This window comes from Vicugna pacos, chromosome 10 (genome assembly GCF_048564905.1).
Source record: "Vicugna pacos chromosome 10, VicPac4, whole genome shotgun sequence".
NCBI classification, from domain to species: Eukaryota; Metazoa; Chordata; class Mammalia; order Artiodactyla; family Camelidae; genus Vicugna; species Vicugna pacos.
The window spans coordinates 7,662,499-7,682,577 of record NC_132996.1 but is presented as its reverse complement, the minus strand read 5'-3'; the positions used below and the strand labels follow the sequence as shown (position 1 = coordinate 7,682,577).

At 35.5% G+C, this 20,079-nt stretch overlaps 1 protein-coding gene across 5 annotated transcripts in view; it reads left to right on the top strand.

Moving 5' to 3' along the window:
• Nucleotides 1-20,079, top strand: part of CNTN5 (contactin 5) — a 1,006,880-nt gene that overhangs the window by 597,125 nt on the left and 389,676 nt on the right. For all 5 annotated transcript variants that reach the window (XM_072968929.1, XM_072968925.1, XM_072968928.1 and 2 more), the window contains one exon: nucleotides 8,549-8,770. In XM_072968929.1, coding sequence (XP_072825030.1) covers nucleotides 8,549-8,770 — 222 coding nt within the window. The remainder of the gene's footprint in view (nucleotides 1-8,548; nucleotides 8,771-20,079) is intronic.

The following is a 20,079-nucleotide window of genomic DNA, read 5'->3' as shown; positions in this document are numbered from 1 at the left end:
GTCTAATGCCAAGCCCGTTTTGATTGGTATCAGTTGGGTCTTCCTAAGATGTTCCTATGCAAGCTATATTGAACAGTAATTCTATTATGCACCCATTTCACTCTCCTTTTTTTTTTTAACATTTTTTATTAAGTTATAATAATGTTACAGTGTTGTGTCAAATTCCAGTGTAGAGCACAACTTTTCAGTTATACATGAACATATATATATATATATAGATGGTCACATTTTTTTTCTCTGTGAGCTACCATAAGATCTTGTATATATTTCCCTGTGCTATACAGTATAATCTTGCTTATCTATTCTACATTTTGAAATCCCAGTCTGTCCCTTCCCACCCCCTTCACTCTCCTTTTTAATATAGTGGTTTGTGGCTTGGACATCACAATGAAACTGTGATCACTGGAAAAGCAATAAGGAACAGCTAAAGAAGACAAACATGGGGATGTCTTTAATAGTAAAATATAAGGAAATTAATTTGCTCAGAGCAGCTGCACAAAGTAGGAGCTTGTCCAATGGGATGTTTCCTTGGACTCTACCATCTTCCTTAGAGAGACACATATCTACCCAAGATAGTGCCTGTGTGGTATGAGGATTCCTGGCCTGAGAGAAACTTTTATTTTCTTAATGAGGGAGGGTGGCATTGTACCCTTTTATTACTATATGGCTTCTAGCCTTTGCAAGCATAAAAATCACTTCCCACACATCCCCTAAACCCTGTAAAGACCTTTACTCAAAAAGTGAGTGTGTTTTTTATCTGAGTGGCTACCAGTGTCAGACTAGTTTTATTGAAATTATAAACTGGTTTATAAACTGGTTTCCCTGAAGTTTACATTCTTCTCTTAGTTTATAAGAACTCTTTGAAGGCAAAGATTACATTTTATTGCTGTTTTGTATTTCTATAGTTACATTTCAATTTGAGATACAGAATAAATGCTAAATCACACATTGCGTTATGTATGCCTGTGTAGCCTTACAATTCAAGATTATTCTCAGCTCTCTAAAATCCCACTCACGTAATTGGCCATCTTGAATTCCATCACTAAATCTACAATAGACTGAGTGCACTCCTATCTTAAAGATTCTAGGATTTAAACCGCATCATAAGAAATACTGGACATAATGAAGCATACATGTTTATTTTTATATCACTGCATATAAAGACATAAGATTCACACAGAATATTTTTGTAAAATTGGGAAGGGAAGACATTTTGTTTAACTGTTTTTAAAGTGTAGTCTTTACTGCTAACTAATTTCAGCTTTAGTTGATTTGTTATTAAATACTATCTGATCTGTCTTAAATACCCAGAGAATAGGAAGGAAAAGCTAATATAATCATTACAGAGTTAAAAGTTTACCGAAACCTTTACCCAAAACAAAAGGGAATTCTTTAATCACTAAATTAATCTGGTTGTATTTCATAACTATCTCTCTTACTAATTTGCTCAGTGATCAGAAAAGAGTATTCGTATTATGAAAGAAATGTCAATTTAATGCAATCGCACATTATGCTTCTGGTAATTTAAAGACATATCATCTAAATCCTATAGAGTTTTACAAACTTAACAATAGTGAGAAAAATATATAAAACAAAAAGACTGTAAGAAGCTCTTTTTTTTTTTGCAGAAAAGGCATATATTATACCTACATTAAGGTATAATAACTTTCATGGTCTATCTGTGCATAAAATTGAGCATTAAAATGTAGAAAACAAGATAAAGTTCTCCGAATCTTAAATTATGATTTCAAATAAAGCCTAGTGTACCTAAAAAAGAGTAGTAGAAATAATGTAGAGCTGTGCTTCTTTTTACCCTGTAAGTATGTCTATTTTTCAGTCTTTTGTAAAAAGCACTAGAAATGCAGTGCTGTTAAAATTGTTCCTTGTATCTGAGAACTACAGTTTAGATGCCTAACTTGATGCTTTAAAAATGGTAAATTTCATCCTTTGCACAGCCTTTCTTGCTCCAGCAGCTAAAACATTATAAAGTTTACACGTAATACATTTCTTGAAGAAAGTGCTGAGCTGAGACATAGAATACCTCTGACTCGAGCCCTTTGAAACTCTCCTCTGCCATCGATGCAGACAACCAAATGGAAATGATGCACATTATTTATAAATTATTAACCATTTCTAAATATGCTTCACACGACTGGCTTCACTGAGGTGTTACATCCATCCTTGCAAGCTTCATAAAACAGTAGCAGGCTAAAGCTGCACAGTTAACATTAATTCTCATCAAAGAGAGGACAGCCTTAGCAATTACCCTGAAAAAGGTCAGATATCAGATTTCTTAATGCTGACTTTGATGCCAAATTGAGTCACACTGCGGGTTTGGATATTGTATGACTTCTACTTTTTCTGTACACTGTGTCATCAATATTCGGTGCCACTCTTTGCTCTTCTGACTTATGAGCCAGTGATTAAGCATTAATATTCCTCAGGGCATCACATATCAGCTGGTGCTATAGTTTATTTATATTTTTTTATATGAAAGCTTAAATGAATGTTTAAAATCAAACTAGAGCTATAGGCTATAAATGAATTTGTATCAAGACCTGTCATTTCATAAATTTTTGGTATTGCTTACTCTTCTTTAGATGTAATAATTGAGCACTGTATGGATAATTGACAGAAAAGATTTAAATACAGACTCCAATAGTGATGCTCTAGTTTTGTTATTAATGTTTTAAGGGCTTTAAGTTCCTCATGCACATGTTTTTCACACTTAGGAACAAAGATAGAATTCTGAATTCTGAAGTTTGCTTGATACTAGAAAATACAGCAAATTTTAAATATACTAAGGGGTTAAATATTTTTAAATGTATCCTTTATTGTATTGACATTTATATCTTTATTCATAAATATTGTCATAAGAACTTCTGGTCCTTCTATCATTTCTTGAATATTATTTATATCCAATAACAATGTTATACTTATAAAGTGACCTTTTAAGTAATGAAAAACAATGCTATTAATTCCAAGACTGAAGTGGTGGCAATGTCATTCTGACTTAATAGACTACAATTTTATTAAATAATATAAGTTCAGCTGTCCCAGGTCATTTGATTAGGAAATATTTAATGAAGGCATTAATATTTACTCCTACCCAACCTCCAGCTGGATTTTCATGGTGTGAGAGCACCAGGTTAATTGAGTTTTATCTCAAAATCTCTAGACCACTTTAGAAATAACTGTAATTCACATTCCCTGAGGTCTGATGTATGAGAAGTGGGAACATAGAAGAAGAAATGATTAACACATAACTAGATTTTACTGACATCTTCAGTGTAGATATTCGTTTAAAGTTTGAGCAACTAATGATGATTTCTCTGGCAAGAAATTACGAGTCACTTTTCCTTCCAAACCCTGGACAGGAATATGGATAAAAGATGGATAGGTCTTTCTTTGGCCAGTAGAAATACAAGAATACATAGGCATTGAGTCTTCGGTAGATCTATGCTTTCCATCAGTGGCCAGAGTTTTTTCTTAGAAACTTACTTGTGGAAATACACCTGTCCGGATAACAGAAGTCTAACTTCCCCTTCCACTTTCTGCTTTTTTAATTCCTCAGAGTAAAATGAATATTGACATTTGGAATTTATGTTTTCACCTTGTAGCCCAATCAAACCTGGAAAGAGTAAGTCCAATATTCAATTCTGTCCACCAGATGGGAAAGTAGATTGGAGCAGTCACTATGAAACATTAAATTGAAACAATATATGCGCCCTTATGTTTACTGCAGCATTATTTACAATAGCTGAGATATGGAAGTAACCTAAGTGCCCATCAATAGATGAATGGATAAAGAAGATATGTTATATATATGTAATATATATATGACTATTATCCAGCCATAAAAAAGAACGAAATCTGCCATATGTCACAACATGAATGGACCTAGAGGGTGTCAAGCTAAGTGAAATAAGTCCGACAGAGAAAGACAGATACTGTATGATTTCACTTATATGTGGAATCTAAAAAACAAACAAACAAAATAAGAGCAAACATAACCAAATAAGAACAGACAAAGAAAAATTAACAAGGGAAATGAAGATAGCCAGTTAAATAGGAAAAACATGAGATTGTAGTATCCTGGGATCACATGAAGTAAATGTTTAAAGAACAAAGGAACAGTTAGTCAGCTAATAAGTCTAGTAGAGTGATAACTGACCTTTAGATTTAGCAGTGACTTGGTCATTGTTAACTCTGAAGAGAGTCATTGTGGCGGAGTGGTTTAGGCAAGGCTGCTTAGAATAGTCTCACAGGAGAATGGGAGGAGAGGAATTGAACACAATGACCATCCAGAGCTCTTTTCAAGAAGTCTTGCTGTAAAGGAAAATAGGTAGAAGGAAATGGTAAGGTCAAAGGGGCTGTTTTTCAGGTTAGAGGAATTTCTGTGGAGATACGGAAATAATCTCACAGGGAGACAACTGATGTTGAAGGGGAGACGAAGGATTTTCTAGAACAATATCCTTCAGCAGTTAAGATGGGATGGAACAGAATTCAGTGCATACAAGTGGCCTTCAATAGATGCACAGACAGTTCATTCGTAGCATATTATTGAACATGAGGCAGAGTATATGAGAGTACATACAGGCGGCAGGAGCATGTGAGGGACCGTTTCTTCTGATTGCTTCTGCTTTTGCAATGAAATAGGGAGCACCATCTACAGAAAGTCCAAGAAGGTGTGGAGCTGGAGGGCAGAGGGTAAGATGTAAATGTAAAAGCCCTATGATCGAAGCACCATTTTTCCATTTACTTAATATGTCTAGTTTTTAGAGCTGAGGATCCCCAGAATTGGGATTGCAGAGTAAGAAAATTAGAGCTGTCCGAAAGGAAAAAAAAGGGGGCTGGGAAGCTAGAAGGGCATCAGGGAGAAGAATTAAAAACGCCCCTGAAAGGAGATGTCACTGAATTAATAGTTGCACTCAGGCCAGAAGATGAATGGAGGGCACAGGCTCAGGCCAAGGTCCCTTTATGTCTGATGCAACGGAAGTGGCAGCACAGGGGCTCTAGGCTTGACCTCCTGACTCTGACTCCGCCGCACATTCACCATGCATTGTACGCGGAGCAACAGGACAGCTGTGGCGCCGCTGGGCTTCTCCTCTGCAGGTGCAGCTTCTCCCCACTCGTCTTTGACGCTGTCAGCTGATCCCTCATCTGTTTTGAAAGACTCTTCCCTCCCCTTCAGTGACATCCCACTTTTCTGCTTTTCCTCTTTCTTTTCCAGGTTCCAGTACCTTCCCTTTTGTTTGAAATGCTGGCACTCCTCAGATTTCCATTTGTAACACTCTATATCTCATTTTACCTGTTTCCTTGGCAAACTCATCAATTCTCATAGTTTTTATAACCACTTCCTTGGTCACCATTGAATAATCTCTCTTGAGCCCTTATGTTTACAGAAATTGATAATCCGCATGAATGCCCTGGAAGCACCCCTAGCTCTCTGCCTGCCCCAAACTGAATTATGGAGCTTTCTCCTCAAGCACATGCCTTTTCCTGCATTCACATCCAATGCCAGCAGCACAGACCATCCTCAGTCTCTTACTTTCCCTTCTTTGCCTCCATTTCAATCAGTCAACAATTTTATTGATTTTATTCCCATATAGATGGTCACCTCCTCACTCCTGACCACTCTTTGTCTCTATTACAGCTTTAGACTCTTCAGTAGTCTTTTTCCCTTTTGTTTTGGTCCAAGTGGCACTTCAGCCAGTGTGATCGTTCTGAAACTTACACTGCTGTCCCTCAGAGTCATACCATTTAGCATGACACGTTGAGCATTTCACCAGTGGTCCCTTGACTGCTTATCCAGCCTCACCTCTTCTCTCACCTGTCTCCCTCACTCTGAGCTGCAGACTGTCTCCATCTACCAAGTATGCCATGCCGCCGTTCCTTTCCAAGTCTTGTATACTTTCTTCTCTTTGTCTGGAATAGCTTCCTTTCCTGCACAGGTTTGCTGAGTTAATCACTAATGGGCTTTTAGGACTCAGATTAGATAGAATTTCATCTGGAAAATCATTTTCTGAAGGCCCTAGGCTGAATGAGAGGATTCTCCAGCAGTGGAAGAGAGCCCATAGGCCTTTGAATTTACTTTTCTGTCACACTGAATTAAAGTTGCACACATAGTGATCTTTCTTCTCCGCTAGGTCATAAACTCCTTGAAAGCTGATGCAATACAGTTTTACCTTAGAATCCATAGAGGAATGGTTCCAGGACCCCCTGTGGATACCAAGATCCAAGAATGCTCAAGTCGCTTATATAAAACAGCTTAGTGTTTGCATATAATCAACACACATTATCCTAAATACTTTAAATCATCTCTAGACTTGTAATACTGAATACAATGTAAATGCTGTGTAAATAGTTGCTATGTAACTAGTTGCTGGCATGCAACAAATTCAGATTTTGCTTTCTGGAAGTTTTTTGCCCAAATATTTCTGATTTGTGGTTGGTTGAATCTGCAGATGCAAAACCTGCAGATATGGGGGGCTGGCTATATCCCTAGCATTTATCCCTTACTAAGTTCTCATTACATGCTTTTTGAATACATGAATGAATGAATAAATTGTCAGATTTCTAGTAACAGCTTTGGATTCACTTTAATTGATAAAAAAAGTCATATCCACTGCAACAGAAGCAGCCGATTACATAACAAATGAAGTCCTGTTGTGAAGCATGCAGCCAAATTAGGATTTGGCTCATCTCTATTTACATGGTGTGCCGTAAACCAATTTTTGTACCACTTGGACTGTATGTGTTTTGGACTGCATATGTGTGTATATATATATGTGTATATATATATGTGTGTGTGTGTGTGTGTATATGTATATATGTTGTATAAGCATGATGATGATCCTGGCTTTTCTGAGCCTCATTATGACCCTCCCAGTTTTCCATTAATTACCCTTATCTAGCTTTGAGAACTATAAACCACATTCTCATTCTCCATTTTAATTTTTAACACTAGCAGGGAACAGTTCTTTTTTTTTTTTTCTTTTTATATATGAGCAAGGTAGGCAGCTAAAACACAAAGCAACAGACTGCACTGAGGAATGAATAGGTTCAGAAACTACAATTACAAACTACCTTAAAGGAAAACACATTCTCTTTTCATTACCACACACCTCTAGGTGCCAAAACTTGCATTTAATTTCAGGTTTTAAAGGAGATTTTATGTCTACCCATAATCTGTTCTCATATACTTTGCCCAGGAGAGCTTAGCTATTTTCAGTTAAAATTGATCCACCTTTACCAGACTTGTGGTTGAACACAAAAACGAAACGACATGAATCTCTTAACAGCCCCTAATGGGCTTACACTACACATATCATGCTCATTTTAAAGGTGGAGTACATCTAAAAATATGCCTTTTTGAGTTTCAGAGAAATCACATTTACAATTTCACAAAACAGAAAATGTTCAATTTAGTTTGATGCTTAACACCTAAAGTGTTATTTTCAAATCACAGAAATGCTTCATGTATTCCAAAATACCCCTGTGACATAGGATAATGATTCTAAATAATCTTAATTGTGAGGAAACTTACTCACAAATATAAATTATTTTTATCCAATATTGAATTAACATCCATTAAGTTGATTTCAAATCAAATACCATGAACAAAAATGTCTGACTCCTAAAAGTATTTCCAAGTTCAATAAGTTGTCAAATTCAGTTGACATTGGACATAGGAAAAATTCAAATTCCTAATTGGTTTTTAGAATTTATCATAATTAGTTTGTATTTTTCAACATTTGATCTATATGCCAAACTGACTTCCCTGTGGTCATGAAGGAGTTTGTACAATCTGCTTTAGACACTGTGCATATCTTTTCTAATGAAAGATCTTGGGAATTAAAATAAAACATGGGCAATGTATTTCTGAATAATCAATAAAAGTAGGAATTTTCAAAATACTATTTCTACTTGATAATGTAATTATATAAATTATGTGTATAAAAATCTACAAATAAAATTCATCCAGTTTTTTTTTTAATATTCTGTAGTGAATTTGATCCTACTACATGATAAAATTTAGGTGATGGAGATCCAATCTGTATTTGTAGAGTGTAATTGATAATGCTGTTTTCTCCTTTTTCTTATTTTTAAATAATAAAGAAGGAACTGATTTAAAGTGTGTAAATGGATATTTTAATATCAAAGCAAGCAAAAAAGTTAATTCCTATATATTCCTTACGAAAAAAAGAGTTAAAATTTGAATAGATTCCTTTCTTGCTTCCCTCCTTCCTTTTTTCTTTTTTCCTTCTCCTTTTCTTTTCTCTCCTCCCTCATGCCTTTTTTCTTTCTTTCTTTCTTTCTTGCAGAACTCCAAGTTTATAACTAGTAGAATTTTCAGAAAATATTTTTAAATATATATGTATCATATTACTTTTTTCCACTCCCACTGTCATTTGCATTTAGTTGCATCTCCAAAGGAGATTTTCAATGTCTTCAGAAGAAAAATTTCCATTAAAAAAGGTCTCCTCAGAACTCACCTTTTCTTTTGTTTTATATATATATATATATAAATTTTTTTTTTTTACAGAATATTCTGGAGCTCTTCCTGGTCTCTCTACTCCATATGCTGCTTTGCTAAGAATTAAGAAAAGTTCACTGTCATCCCTCTACGGTTCAAAGACTAGACCACGATACAGCAGTCCTTCATTAGGAACACTGAGTGTTTCTTCACCGAGCTGGAGAGGGGCAGCTCAACATTATTATTCCCCCATCAACCTTTATCATTCCTCAGATGCCTTCAAACAAGATGGTAAGTATTAAAGGAAAATTGTACCTATTGGAGTTAAACAGGTAAGGAAGACTTTATTCAAGACTATTGCAATAGGAGTTAGGCTTATTGCAATCAAGTAGAGAGGTTAGACTCATGCCTCTGAAGTAGAAAGTGGATTTTAAGATTTGGAAATGTGGAGGATATTAAGGAAGAGTAAGGCCATCTGTATTTACTAATCAGTGCTTATTGAAGTTAGGATCTTACCATTCTACAGAGACTGGGAAATAGGGACCCTCTCTTTCTTGATGGTTACATTTCCAAAAACAAAAAAAAAAAGACTCCCATGTCTTTGAAAAAGACATTCTTGAGTTTTAAAACTGACAAGAGACTGGGTAAAGATTAATGTCTTACAGCTGCAAAGAAGGAATTTATAATTACAGGTTCTCTAAAGTAAATACTCTAAGAAGATGAGGGGTAGGGACCATAGTCAGGAGGAAATGTGTTAAAAGTTTAGTGAAGTTGAGAAAAATGTTAAGGCCATCTTGGTCATAAGTTAGTCTTATGTTGCACACATCTTTAAAAACAATTTGAAGGATTTAATTATACCTGATTACAATTCTGATTTATGATTAAGACTAAATAAATTCATACATCAGAAGAAAAAATATAAAATTTCTGAAGGATAATTTAACAGTGAGTTTCAAGGGCCTCAAAATAGTCATATCTTTCAATCTCATATTTTATTTTTAGAAATGTGTTTTGCATAAGGAAATAATAAACAATGCATACTTAGCTTTATTTATGAGTAGAAAATAAGAAGTAATCTAAATGTCCAACACTATCAGTTAAATTAAGGACTACTCTGCAGCTATTAACCTTATGGTTTGAATATTTTCTAAATATTCTCTAACTTTGTCATTTTTGGATCAACAAAACAATACAAGGTTAGTTAACAGAGAGGAGCGCTATTATTACTGGACTCTGTCCCAGTCTCCTTTAGGACAATAATATTATCAATAAATGTGTGAGATGTGTAAATATTCTTTCTATCTTCTTTGGAAATGGAAACTCAGGGGCAGATAAGTACCTTTGACAAGGTCACACTTCTAATAAGTACTTCAGCAAATTTCACTCACACGTCTACTAAGTTTAAGTCCAGTACACTTTGGGCTATATTCCAATTATGATTGATAGAGGACAAGGCATATCAAATTTTGCAAGAACTAAACTAGTTGGAAAAATCCTAAAAATGTCTAATTAGGCTGTGGTACCAAACACAGGCAAACTCATGTCTCAGCATTATGCCAGCTGTTGACATGTGGAGCATCATTTTATAGTGTTGGCATTTAAATTGTATATAAGCATAGTGTTAGCTCCTTAAAATGTTTTACTTTTCAAAGTATTTACAGGTTTTTAAAATTTCATAATATGTTCTGTGAAAGAAGATATCCGGAGGATGAGAAGGCAAGCCACAGCCTAGAGGAAAATATTTGCAAAAGGCACATCTGATAAATAAGTGTTATCCAAAATATACAAAGTACTCTTAAAAATCAACGTAAGCAATTAAACCACTTGAGTTTAAAATGGCCGAAAAGACCTTAACAGATGCCTCACCAAAGAGAATAAGCAGATGGTAAATCATTATGTGAAAAGATACACCACATCATATGTATGTCATCATGGAAACGCGAATTAAAACAATAAGATGCTACTGCACACTTAGGAGAATGGCCAAAATCCAGAAACTGAAAGCATCAGATGCTGTTAAGGACATGGGGCCACAGGAATTCTTGTAGCTTGCTAATGGAATACAAAATGGTACAGCCCCTTTGGATGACAGTCTGGCAGTTTCTTGTAAAACTAAATGTACTCTTACCAATAGCACTCTTTGGTTTTATCCAAAGGAGTTGAAAATCTTATGCCCACATAAAAATCTGCAAACTGATGTTTATAACTGCTTTATTCATCATTGCCAAATCCTGGAAGCAACCAAGATGTCCTTCAGTAGGTGAATGGATAAATGAATGGTGGTACATCCAGACAATGGAACATTATTCACTGCTAAAAATAAATAAGCTATCAAGCCATGAAAAGACATGTGGGAAAGTTAAATGCATATTACTAAGTGAAAGAAGCCAATCTGAAAAGGCTACATGCTTTTCAGACTCTACATACAAATGGTATGATTCAGTGATGTGACATCCTGGAAAAAACACAGCCATAGAGACAGTGAAAAGGTTGGTGGTTACCAGGAGTTGGGGGTAGGGGAAGAGATGATAAACAGAGCACAGGAGGATTTTTAGGGCAGTGAAAATACTCTGAGTGATATCGTAATGATGGATATTCATTTGTCCAAATCTATAGCATGTACAACACCAAGGGTGAACCCTAGCATAAACCATGACTATTGGTGATTATGATGTGTTAGTGTAGGTTCACCTTTGGTAAAAATGTACCATTGTGGTGAGTGATGTTGATAATGGGAGAGGTATGCATGTGTGGGGGTGGGAGGTATATGAGAAATCTCTACTGTCTTCTCAATTTTGCTGGAAAACTAAAACTGCTCTAAAAAATAAATTGTTTTTTAAAAAAAAATCCATTACATTAACTCTGATGTCATATTCATCAGGCAGAGATTTGTTAGGATTTGTGGCCTTTGGGAATCATTTATTATTTTATGAGATGGCACCGAGTTAGAATGTATTAAGTGATCAGAACTATGAGATACTCTTGTAGTTGATATAATTTGGTACCAGCCAATGTTCTATTCTTTTGTTCTCCTGATTCAAATATAAGTTAATGTGGCTCACAGTGATACATAAAATACAGCTAGGAAATATGAATTAAAACACATGAAAATGATGAAAACAGCAACTTTTAGGACACATAATGGAGCCAGGCTTAAGACTAATTTGAAGTGTCTACGGTAAAAGACTACATACCTGTCATAGGTCAGTTCCATTTGGGGTAATTAGTTAAGGAAAAAGAAATTCTGGTCAGTTACACGTTTCCCACTGTTTTGAGGATTGAAATGAAATGGTTACTCAGTAGAAGCACAGCTATTTCTGACACTAAGATCAGACAAATTATTCTGGAGGGTCCTCATTACCAGTTTATTAACTTGATGTAATGGCCAGTAACCTGAACAGTATTCTTATTGTGTACATAACTTTCTGAGTTTCATCTACTTCAATAAAGGCAGAGGAAACCTGACCATCAATGACAAAATTAGAAGTAATTATCTAAAACTGTGCTCCTCTTTTAATCTTTAGTGTACATATAATCACTTGAGAATCTTGTTAAAATGTATCCCCTTTCAGCAGATCAGGAGTAGGATCAGATAATTTACATTTATAAAAAACTTCCAGGTGATGCTTCTGCTGTTGGTCTGTGGACCATACTTAGAGTGGCAAGGCTTTAGGCTGGCAACCAGCTTGATAGAATCCAAGTCCTCTGCTACTCTAGTTTAATCCATATTTAGAGTATCAGGGAGAATGGGTAGTCTGAGTATTTTCCAAGCAATCTTCCATGAGTGTTGTTTTCTCATCAGAGCACTTGATAGATCTTGGCTAGATGTGACTTCAAGTTTGTTCTCTCTGACAAGAGCCTGACGTATGGCTTTTGTCAGGTAATTCCCTTTAGCCTTCACAGAGAATAAAGCTGGGGTTGACATGCTCTTGTGAAAAATGAGAAAACTAACAGAGCCTGAATAGAAAGTCATCCCACCCCTGCTCATAGTTAAGCCTAGAAGTCCCCCAGGTAGAGCTAAGATTTTTCTAAGAAACATAAAACTGTAGTTTGCAGAGCAATTTGGGAAAGCAATTCCACTCTTGTATCTAAACCTGGAGAAACTGTCCCACACATACACAAGAAATATAGAAGTATGTTCACTGCAACATAGGCTTAATAGTGAAAAACTGGAAACAACTCAGATGTCCATCAGAAGGGGAATGGGAACATGAATTGTATTTTTCATTGGAAAATTAAAATTTTTGAAGTGAATCGACCATATCTTTATGAAACAAAATGGGTATAAAATATGATGGTTAGTAGACATGGAAATTTACAGAATATCACATATAATAAGATATCATTTATGTAAAAAAGTAAAAATCAAAATTATATATACATGTATAATTCAATTTTAAAACATAACTTGGTATAGCAAGTGACTATAGCTCTTACCTCTCAGGACGAAGGGAGAATGAGAGCAGGGAAGTGGTACAAGGAAAGGGAAGAGAGAGGACCTCAACTGTGTGATATGTTATTTATTTAAATATGAAATATGTTTTTAATTTTTTTATTGAAGTGTAGCTGATTTACAATGTTAGTTTCGGGTGTACAGCAAAGTGATTCAGTTTTACATATACATACTTCTTCTTTTCTTTTCAGATTCTTTCCCATTATATGTTATTACAAGGAATTGAATATAGTTCCCTGTGCTATATAGTAGGTCCTTGTGTTTATCCATTTTTTATATATTAATGTGTATCTATTAATCCCCAATCCATAATTTTCCATCCCTGCCCTTTCCCCTTTGATAACCATAGCTTGTTTTCTATCTCCGTGAGTCTATTTTTGGTTTGTAACTAGAATTTGTATCTTTCTTCTTAGATTCCACATATAAGTGATACCATGTGATATTTGTCTTTGTCTGACCTACTTCACTTAATATGATAATCTCTAGGCCCATCCATGTTGCTGCAAATAGCATTACTTCATTCTTTTTATGGCTGAGTAATATTCCATTGTATATATACACCAAAAATAAATAAATAAAATGTAAAATATGAAACTAATATGATGACACCTATAGTAGGTAGACTATAAAATAAGTCATGTGATTCCCACCTGCTGGTATTTACAGTGTAATTCCTTCTCCACTGTGGGCTGAAGCTAGTAACCTGCTAACATAGAACAGATTATGTCAAAAGTCATGGAATATGACTTCCAACATTGGGTTACAAAAGACTCTGTCTTTCAACTGACTTCCATTCCAAAGAAGAATGATTAATCAGGACCCGAATAAACAAATAGTGACTGACTATAGGGATTGGCTGCCTAAAAAAGAATACCAACCTGTTAAATTAATCACAAGATAACACAGGAAAATAAAATACATGAAACTTATAAAGAAAAACTTAAAGTCATGATATTGTAAGAAGTATGCTCTGTAGAAAATATAGAAGACATGAAGATATGAACAAAATGGAGAAAACTTACATATTTATTATCTCCCAGTCTCTGTGGGTCAGGAAGCCTGATGTGGTTTAACTTGTCCTCTGGCTCTGTGTCTTTCACAATGTAGGGCTACAGTCTCATCTCAAGGGTCAAACAGGTGCAGATCCACTTGTACGCTCACTTACCTCACATGATTGTCAGGTTCAGTTGCTGAGGGTTGTTGGACTGAGTGCCTCACTTACTCATTGACTGTTGACCAGAGGCCATTCTTAGTGGGTCTTGCCATAGGTGGCTGGCAACATGGTAGCTGATTTCCAACAGCAGGAGCAAGTCAGAGCAAGAGAAGGCAAACGAGATGACTTTAAGTAAAGTACAACAATCAGTCACTGACACTTGATTAAGGTGAGGAAGCATGGACAGGGAAATAAAATTTTTTGAGCTAGACTCAAAAAGGGAAGAAGAGAAATGTAGAGTACCTGGAAGAAAGAATGTTGCTCATTGGAGCTGGGGACTCAGATAAATCCTCAGAAACTGTTTGAGCCTTGAGCCTTTGCTGATAAATTGTTCTGAAGGACCAAATACAAAATTTAAATGATCTTTCATGGAATACAAATTCCCTCTAGGAGGGAAAAAAAGGTATTTCACTTGGATGATACACTGCTATATAAATCAGGTAACTCCAGCTTTTCTGTCTGTAAGTGAGACCATCTTTTAATAAAAGCCTTACTGTTTCATGGCTATTCATGGAAACTGTGTGATTTTACTGTTTTATTGTTTTCTTAATTTTTAGAGCTGCCATTACTGTTTTCTGTTCGTATGTTTTTTCTCTCCAATTTAACTATAGGCCATTCAAGTAAAGGCCATCTTGTACCCTCCTCTTTTTTCTCTCTCAGCATATAGAGCAGTCTAAGCTTACTAGGAGCTTAACAAATATCATTTAATAGGGAATTGAGGAATTTAAAACCTGAATTTAGGTTGAATTTCTACACCACGATAGAGTATCTGCCTGAAGGTTGTGGGTTCATCACCAGTTGTGGGTTCTGAGCAGCACAAGTCCCACCAAGACGGAATGAATTACTCAAGACTCTGGGGAAAAGTCAAGAGAGCGAGAGGGAGTCGGGAGCCAACTCCACAAGCCTCTCAAATCTCTCATATTTATTGAGTACAGTCGAAGCAGGAATTTAGGGAAGGACAGGGTGGGATCACAATGAATACAAAGGCTTTGTTTATTGTTGGTGTTTGGCTCAAGGTCAGAAGACCCTTTTTGGTGAATCATAATCGTGTTGAGCCTTTCAGCTTATCAGGGCGGAACGTATGAGAATCAGCTGCTTGACAAGATTTTCCTGGACTCAGGTGGCTGTGCCTGTCTCAGGTTGCCCCCTTAGGGGGTCTTACCTGTCATTGGCTCACCAGCCTTCTCACCTCTGAGTCTGCAGCTTTCTATAAGTTGTTTGCCATTCCAGCCCAAGGCTCTTTTGGGGATAGAAGACTAACAGCAGGCACGCCCAGCCTTTATAGCCGGGGGCCTGGGTCATTGCTAAAACCTCAAGGCAGGTACTAGGCACATCTTCTTTAAGGAGACAAGTGGCTGGGATCTGTTACAATTTGTTAACCCAATCATGGGCTCCCACAGAAGGTTTTTAAACTAAACTGTGTATTTTGCATTACTAATGAAAAGGAGGGAAAAACAATGTCTTCCCTCTGCTGACAAAATGGCCTAGTGGTTTGGCATCTTCTGAATGTTACATGGCACTGGTACAGTTTGGTAATTCTCATAAGCGATAGCATCTCTGAATCTGACCTTTCTTTATAACTACATTAAAAAATGACGAAAAAATCTATTAGACTCTCAATTTACATTATGTGCACAACATAATACTACTGCCCATAAAACATTCATCCCAATGCTTTTTAATAAATAATGCTCTTCAATTCTTAGGAATCCTTGAAAGTTTTGTAATAACAGTTTACACTTGTTTAACTTTTATAAAGAAACTCAATTTCAGTGTTCAAAGGCAAATTAAAATTAAAGGAAGGTTTGAATATTTTCTTTAAGAATTCACCTTATATGCTCACATGGTGTGAAATATTCTTCACACATTGTAATTGTGAATGTCATCATAAAATGCAGTTTCTAATTAAACATTTCAAAATTTCTGGAAATGATCACATAAAATTTATTAATAATCATTAAAAGTGCATTCCTTTTAATTGTATTGGACTTGATAGGCTGACATTTCCTCTAGATGATATTGCCAATACACTCAGTTCATATTACGTGAATAAACTAGACAAGGCCATTAATTAGAGGTAACCAGCAGGTGCAGAGCATTGGGGTCTGGCATTAGACCTAATCTTGGAGAAAAATGAGCACAGAAGTCATTGTTTAAAAAATAATTTAAGTGTGAAAAGCAAGGTTAGAATCTAGAGAGGCATGATAATGTCTGGTCAGGAAACAATTGAAAATTTAATGATCAAATGCCAGGAAGCAAGGTTTCCCTAGGGAACCTAGCTGTAGAAATCTCTGATAAGGTGATACTTAACACTTTATGGCAGAAAAAAAGTATCTAGGTAGCCTGTCAATAAATGGCAGTAATTTCAAAAGGAGTTAGAAAGGATGAGATAGCAGCTTGATCCAAGACAGGACTCTACAAGGGAAACTATTGTCTCCATAAACAGAATAGCATACCAGTGCTTCAAGAAGCTCCCCTAGGAGAAGGGTAGGTGGACCCCAGAGTCATCATTTCGCAGTAAAACTCTGTCCCTCTATTCAGACATCTCTCTTGAAAGACTGTTGCCAACATCATGCTGACTTTTGGCTCTGGTTTGTTGCCCTAGTTTGATTCTAAGAAGGGGTGGCAGCTCCACTTCTGAGGTGTTCCAAAAAGTTGTAGGATAGTTTTGATTGTCTTAGTGATTCTAGGAAGTTATTTTAATTTAGAGAGTAAAGGCCAAGAATGCTAAATGACCTGTAATGACAATGCACAGAACTTTTAAATGTCTTTCTAGACATTCATATGAGTGAAAATTCTCTTCACAATTTTCTGAAGCAAGAATCTAACTCTGTATTATACACAAGGTATTTTTGATATATAATGGATATGTCAATGCAAAAAAAAGTGTAAATTACCATAAGATTATATTTAGTTTCATTAATAATTTTAACAGAACTTGCTGACCAATTAGAAAATTACATCACCTGACACCAATAGCCCTCACAAAATTTGATTCATCAATCTTATACTTGGATCAGTTTGCATTTGCAGCTGTTACATTCATGGGGATTTTATGAACAAAAACAAGCTGCTTTGTTAAGATTACTTCTTTACGTCTTCTCTTATAATTGTTCATGAGAATTTACATATTGAATTAAATACTATTTTATATTACTTCTATTTTATTGGATCCCTTGATTGAATTTTTTAAAAAATGCATATAGGTAAATTAGAATATCCATTAATTTAAGAATCAGAAGAGGAAAATTGTAAAATATTTGTTACTAAAGGAATTTGAGAACCACTAGCCTGAAGACAGAGGTACAGCACTTTTCCCTCAATTCCATATTGCTCTTCTAGACTTACTGAGATCAGAAGGAATGCGTTTGCTTCTAAGGCTCAACGATGACAAAAGGGAAAAAGCAAATATATATATATACGGTTTACAAGAATAATTTAAATATCTCCAACTTATTTAACTCTATATAATTGCTTCCAAACCTAGCCCTGGCTTCCCTCCAAGTTAAGACCATCTTGCCCAAGTAATTTGGATGGTCCCACAGCATATCTTATTTTCCTCAGAAAACCTAAGAGAAAGCCATTCAGAAAAATTAGGGAGTTAGTTTTTTCATGTATTTTTTCCACATTTTAGTTAACCATCTGAAGAACTATTGCTACCATGGGTGCAAACCCACTGAGAGGAAACCATGGTTCCCTCAGAGAAGACGGTCAGCTACCCAGGTGACTGAGCCTTAACTTGTGATGTGCTTGCCCTGCAGAGCACAAGATCAATACCCTACAACCCGAAATTGGTTCCCATGCAGACGCTAATAATACTACACATTTACCGATAGAGTATGAGAAGATTTATTATTTCCATCATGAAGGACTCTGATGAGAGCATTATAGACTGGTTTGAAAAATGTCTTGAGCAAGGAATGGGAAAGAATGGGCTGCATTGGTTTTTGTTGTGGTTGGGGAATAGGGCTGGAGTGAGAGTTCCTATGTGGTCTTGGGTTTGTGTGTTGTGTTTCCCATGGAGTCAAGGGAACGGTGCGTATCAGCTTTCCCTGAGGCACGACAAGATGGGAAAAGTGACTGGGAAGGCTTGAAAGTGATCAGTAGTCAAAAGATTAAAAATGGAGTCAGAATTGATTACATGACTATGCAGGAAAAGTTAACCATGTGAAAATACAAAATAAGAACCACAACTTCCATGTAATGTGTCTAAATAATAGCACTAGACCTTATTGAAAGGTAGACAAATAAGATTTAGAAATAGGGACATAGGATGAACCCTCATTTTCAGAATTTGGACACTTGAAGAAAGACTGGAGCTCAAGGATTAAGTAGAATACCAGTTATAAAAACGGGAGCACTAAAACTGGTATAAGGCTGAATGGTTGAATATCTTCTGTCATAGGTCCTTGGCCTGAGAAAAATAAATAGTAATCCGAAGTCCTGAACTAGGGAAGAAGAATACAAGCAAGGCTCTGTAATCTAATGATATATACTTCAGTGAGCATTGCTTCCTAATCAAATTATATATTCATTGAAAGCTTTAGAATTATTTTGCTTTTAAATATAATATTAATCAAGGCAAGGTAATTCTGGATGTGATAACAAACAACTTGACATGATAAATGTTTCTTTTCTATTCATGTCACATTCTACTCAGTTGTTCAACGAATGGATCTCCGTGTGGAGAGTTTGGGAACCATATGATATCTTTGATACTACAGGGCTTCACTGGCATCTCCTACTCCTTTACCTTCAGCTAACTGGCAAATGAAGAGAGAGAGGTGGAGGAACATGAATAATTTTGTGACTAGTCCTGGATTTCACATTTAACATTTCAGTCCAGAAGCACGTCACATTGGAGTTTCAGTCCTATCCTAAGTAAGGTTAAGAAAGTGTTCCAATGTTCCTAGGAAGAATGAATGGGATTAATGAGCATGTAGCCAGTCCCCGTCACACATGAATAGACAAAACCTATCCAATATAATTTTGTGGGCTAATGGTGACATAAAGGTTTGCTGTAGATGATCATTTTGACATTGAGTATAAACAGACCCTTAAGATATACTTCTTCGTTTATTAATTAATTGTGGACAGAATGATTTGGGGCCAGTTCTATTGATTATATTAAAATAGGTTTGTTTTTAATAAATTAAAATTTAAAATTTAAAAAATTCATTTGATTAATTTCTTATTCTCCATGATATTCTATCAAGGGAAAGTAAGAGTCTTAATAGTCTTTATATTCTAATCTTAATGTTAATTGCTATAAATTAAGCAAGTTATTATTGATGTTCTAATCAATTCAGTAGTAGTAGCCTTGAGTGATGAGTATTTATTTTAGAGCAAACTTGAATAATAAGATGTCCCCATCTAGGACACAAGCTTATGTTTCTTATTTTAAGACATACTTTATTTTTGAGAATCTAAACAATAAAACAGTGATTTGTTAAGACTTTATGCATTACTAGAAGTGGTCAAGGTAAGACTGGATAATCATCACAGAGATTATTAGAATGGAAACATCCTAACAACACCAAAAAAAAAAAAAAGAAAAAAGAAAAAAAAGAAAGAAAGTAAAAGGAAAGAAAAATAAGGTCTTGACCTGCAAATTGTACAAAATGTCTAGCACTAGGACATATCCAGCAAAATTCTTGAAATTTAAGAATAAAGAAAAAGTCCCATAATTTTCTCTAGTTATTTATTTATCAAATCATTTATTTTCCTTTTTTTTAAATACAAATTTTAAGTAACAGCAATGTAATTAGTATAGAATAACACATTTGTTTTTTCATGCAGTATTTGTTTTGTTGTAGCTTAAGAAAAGGGACCTCACACAGACTGGACTCAAAGGAAGTACTTGTCAGTACCTTTTTATTGTGAGTGCTCAGTTTTATGGGAAGAATGCTTAGAATACCATGTTTTCTTTGTCCA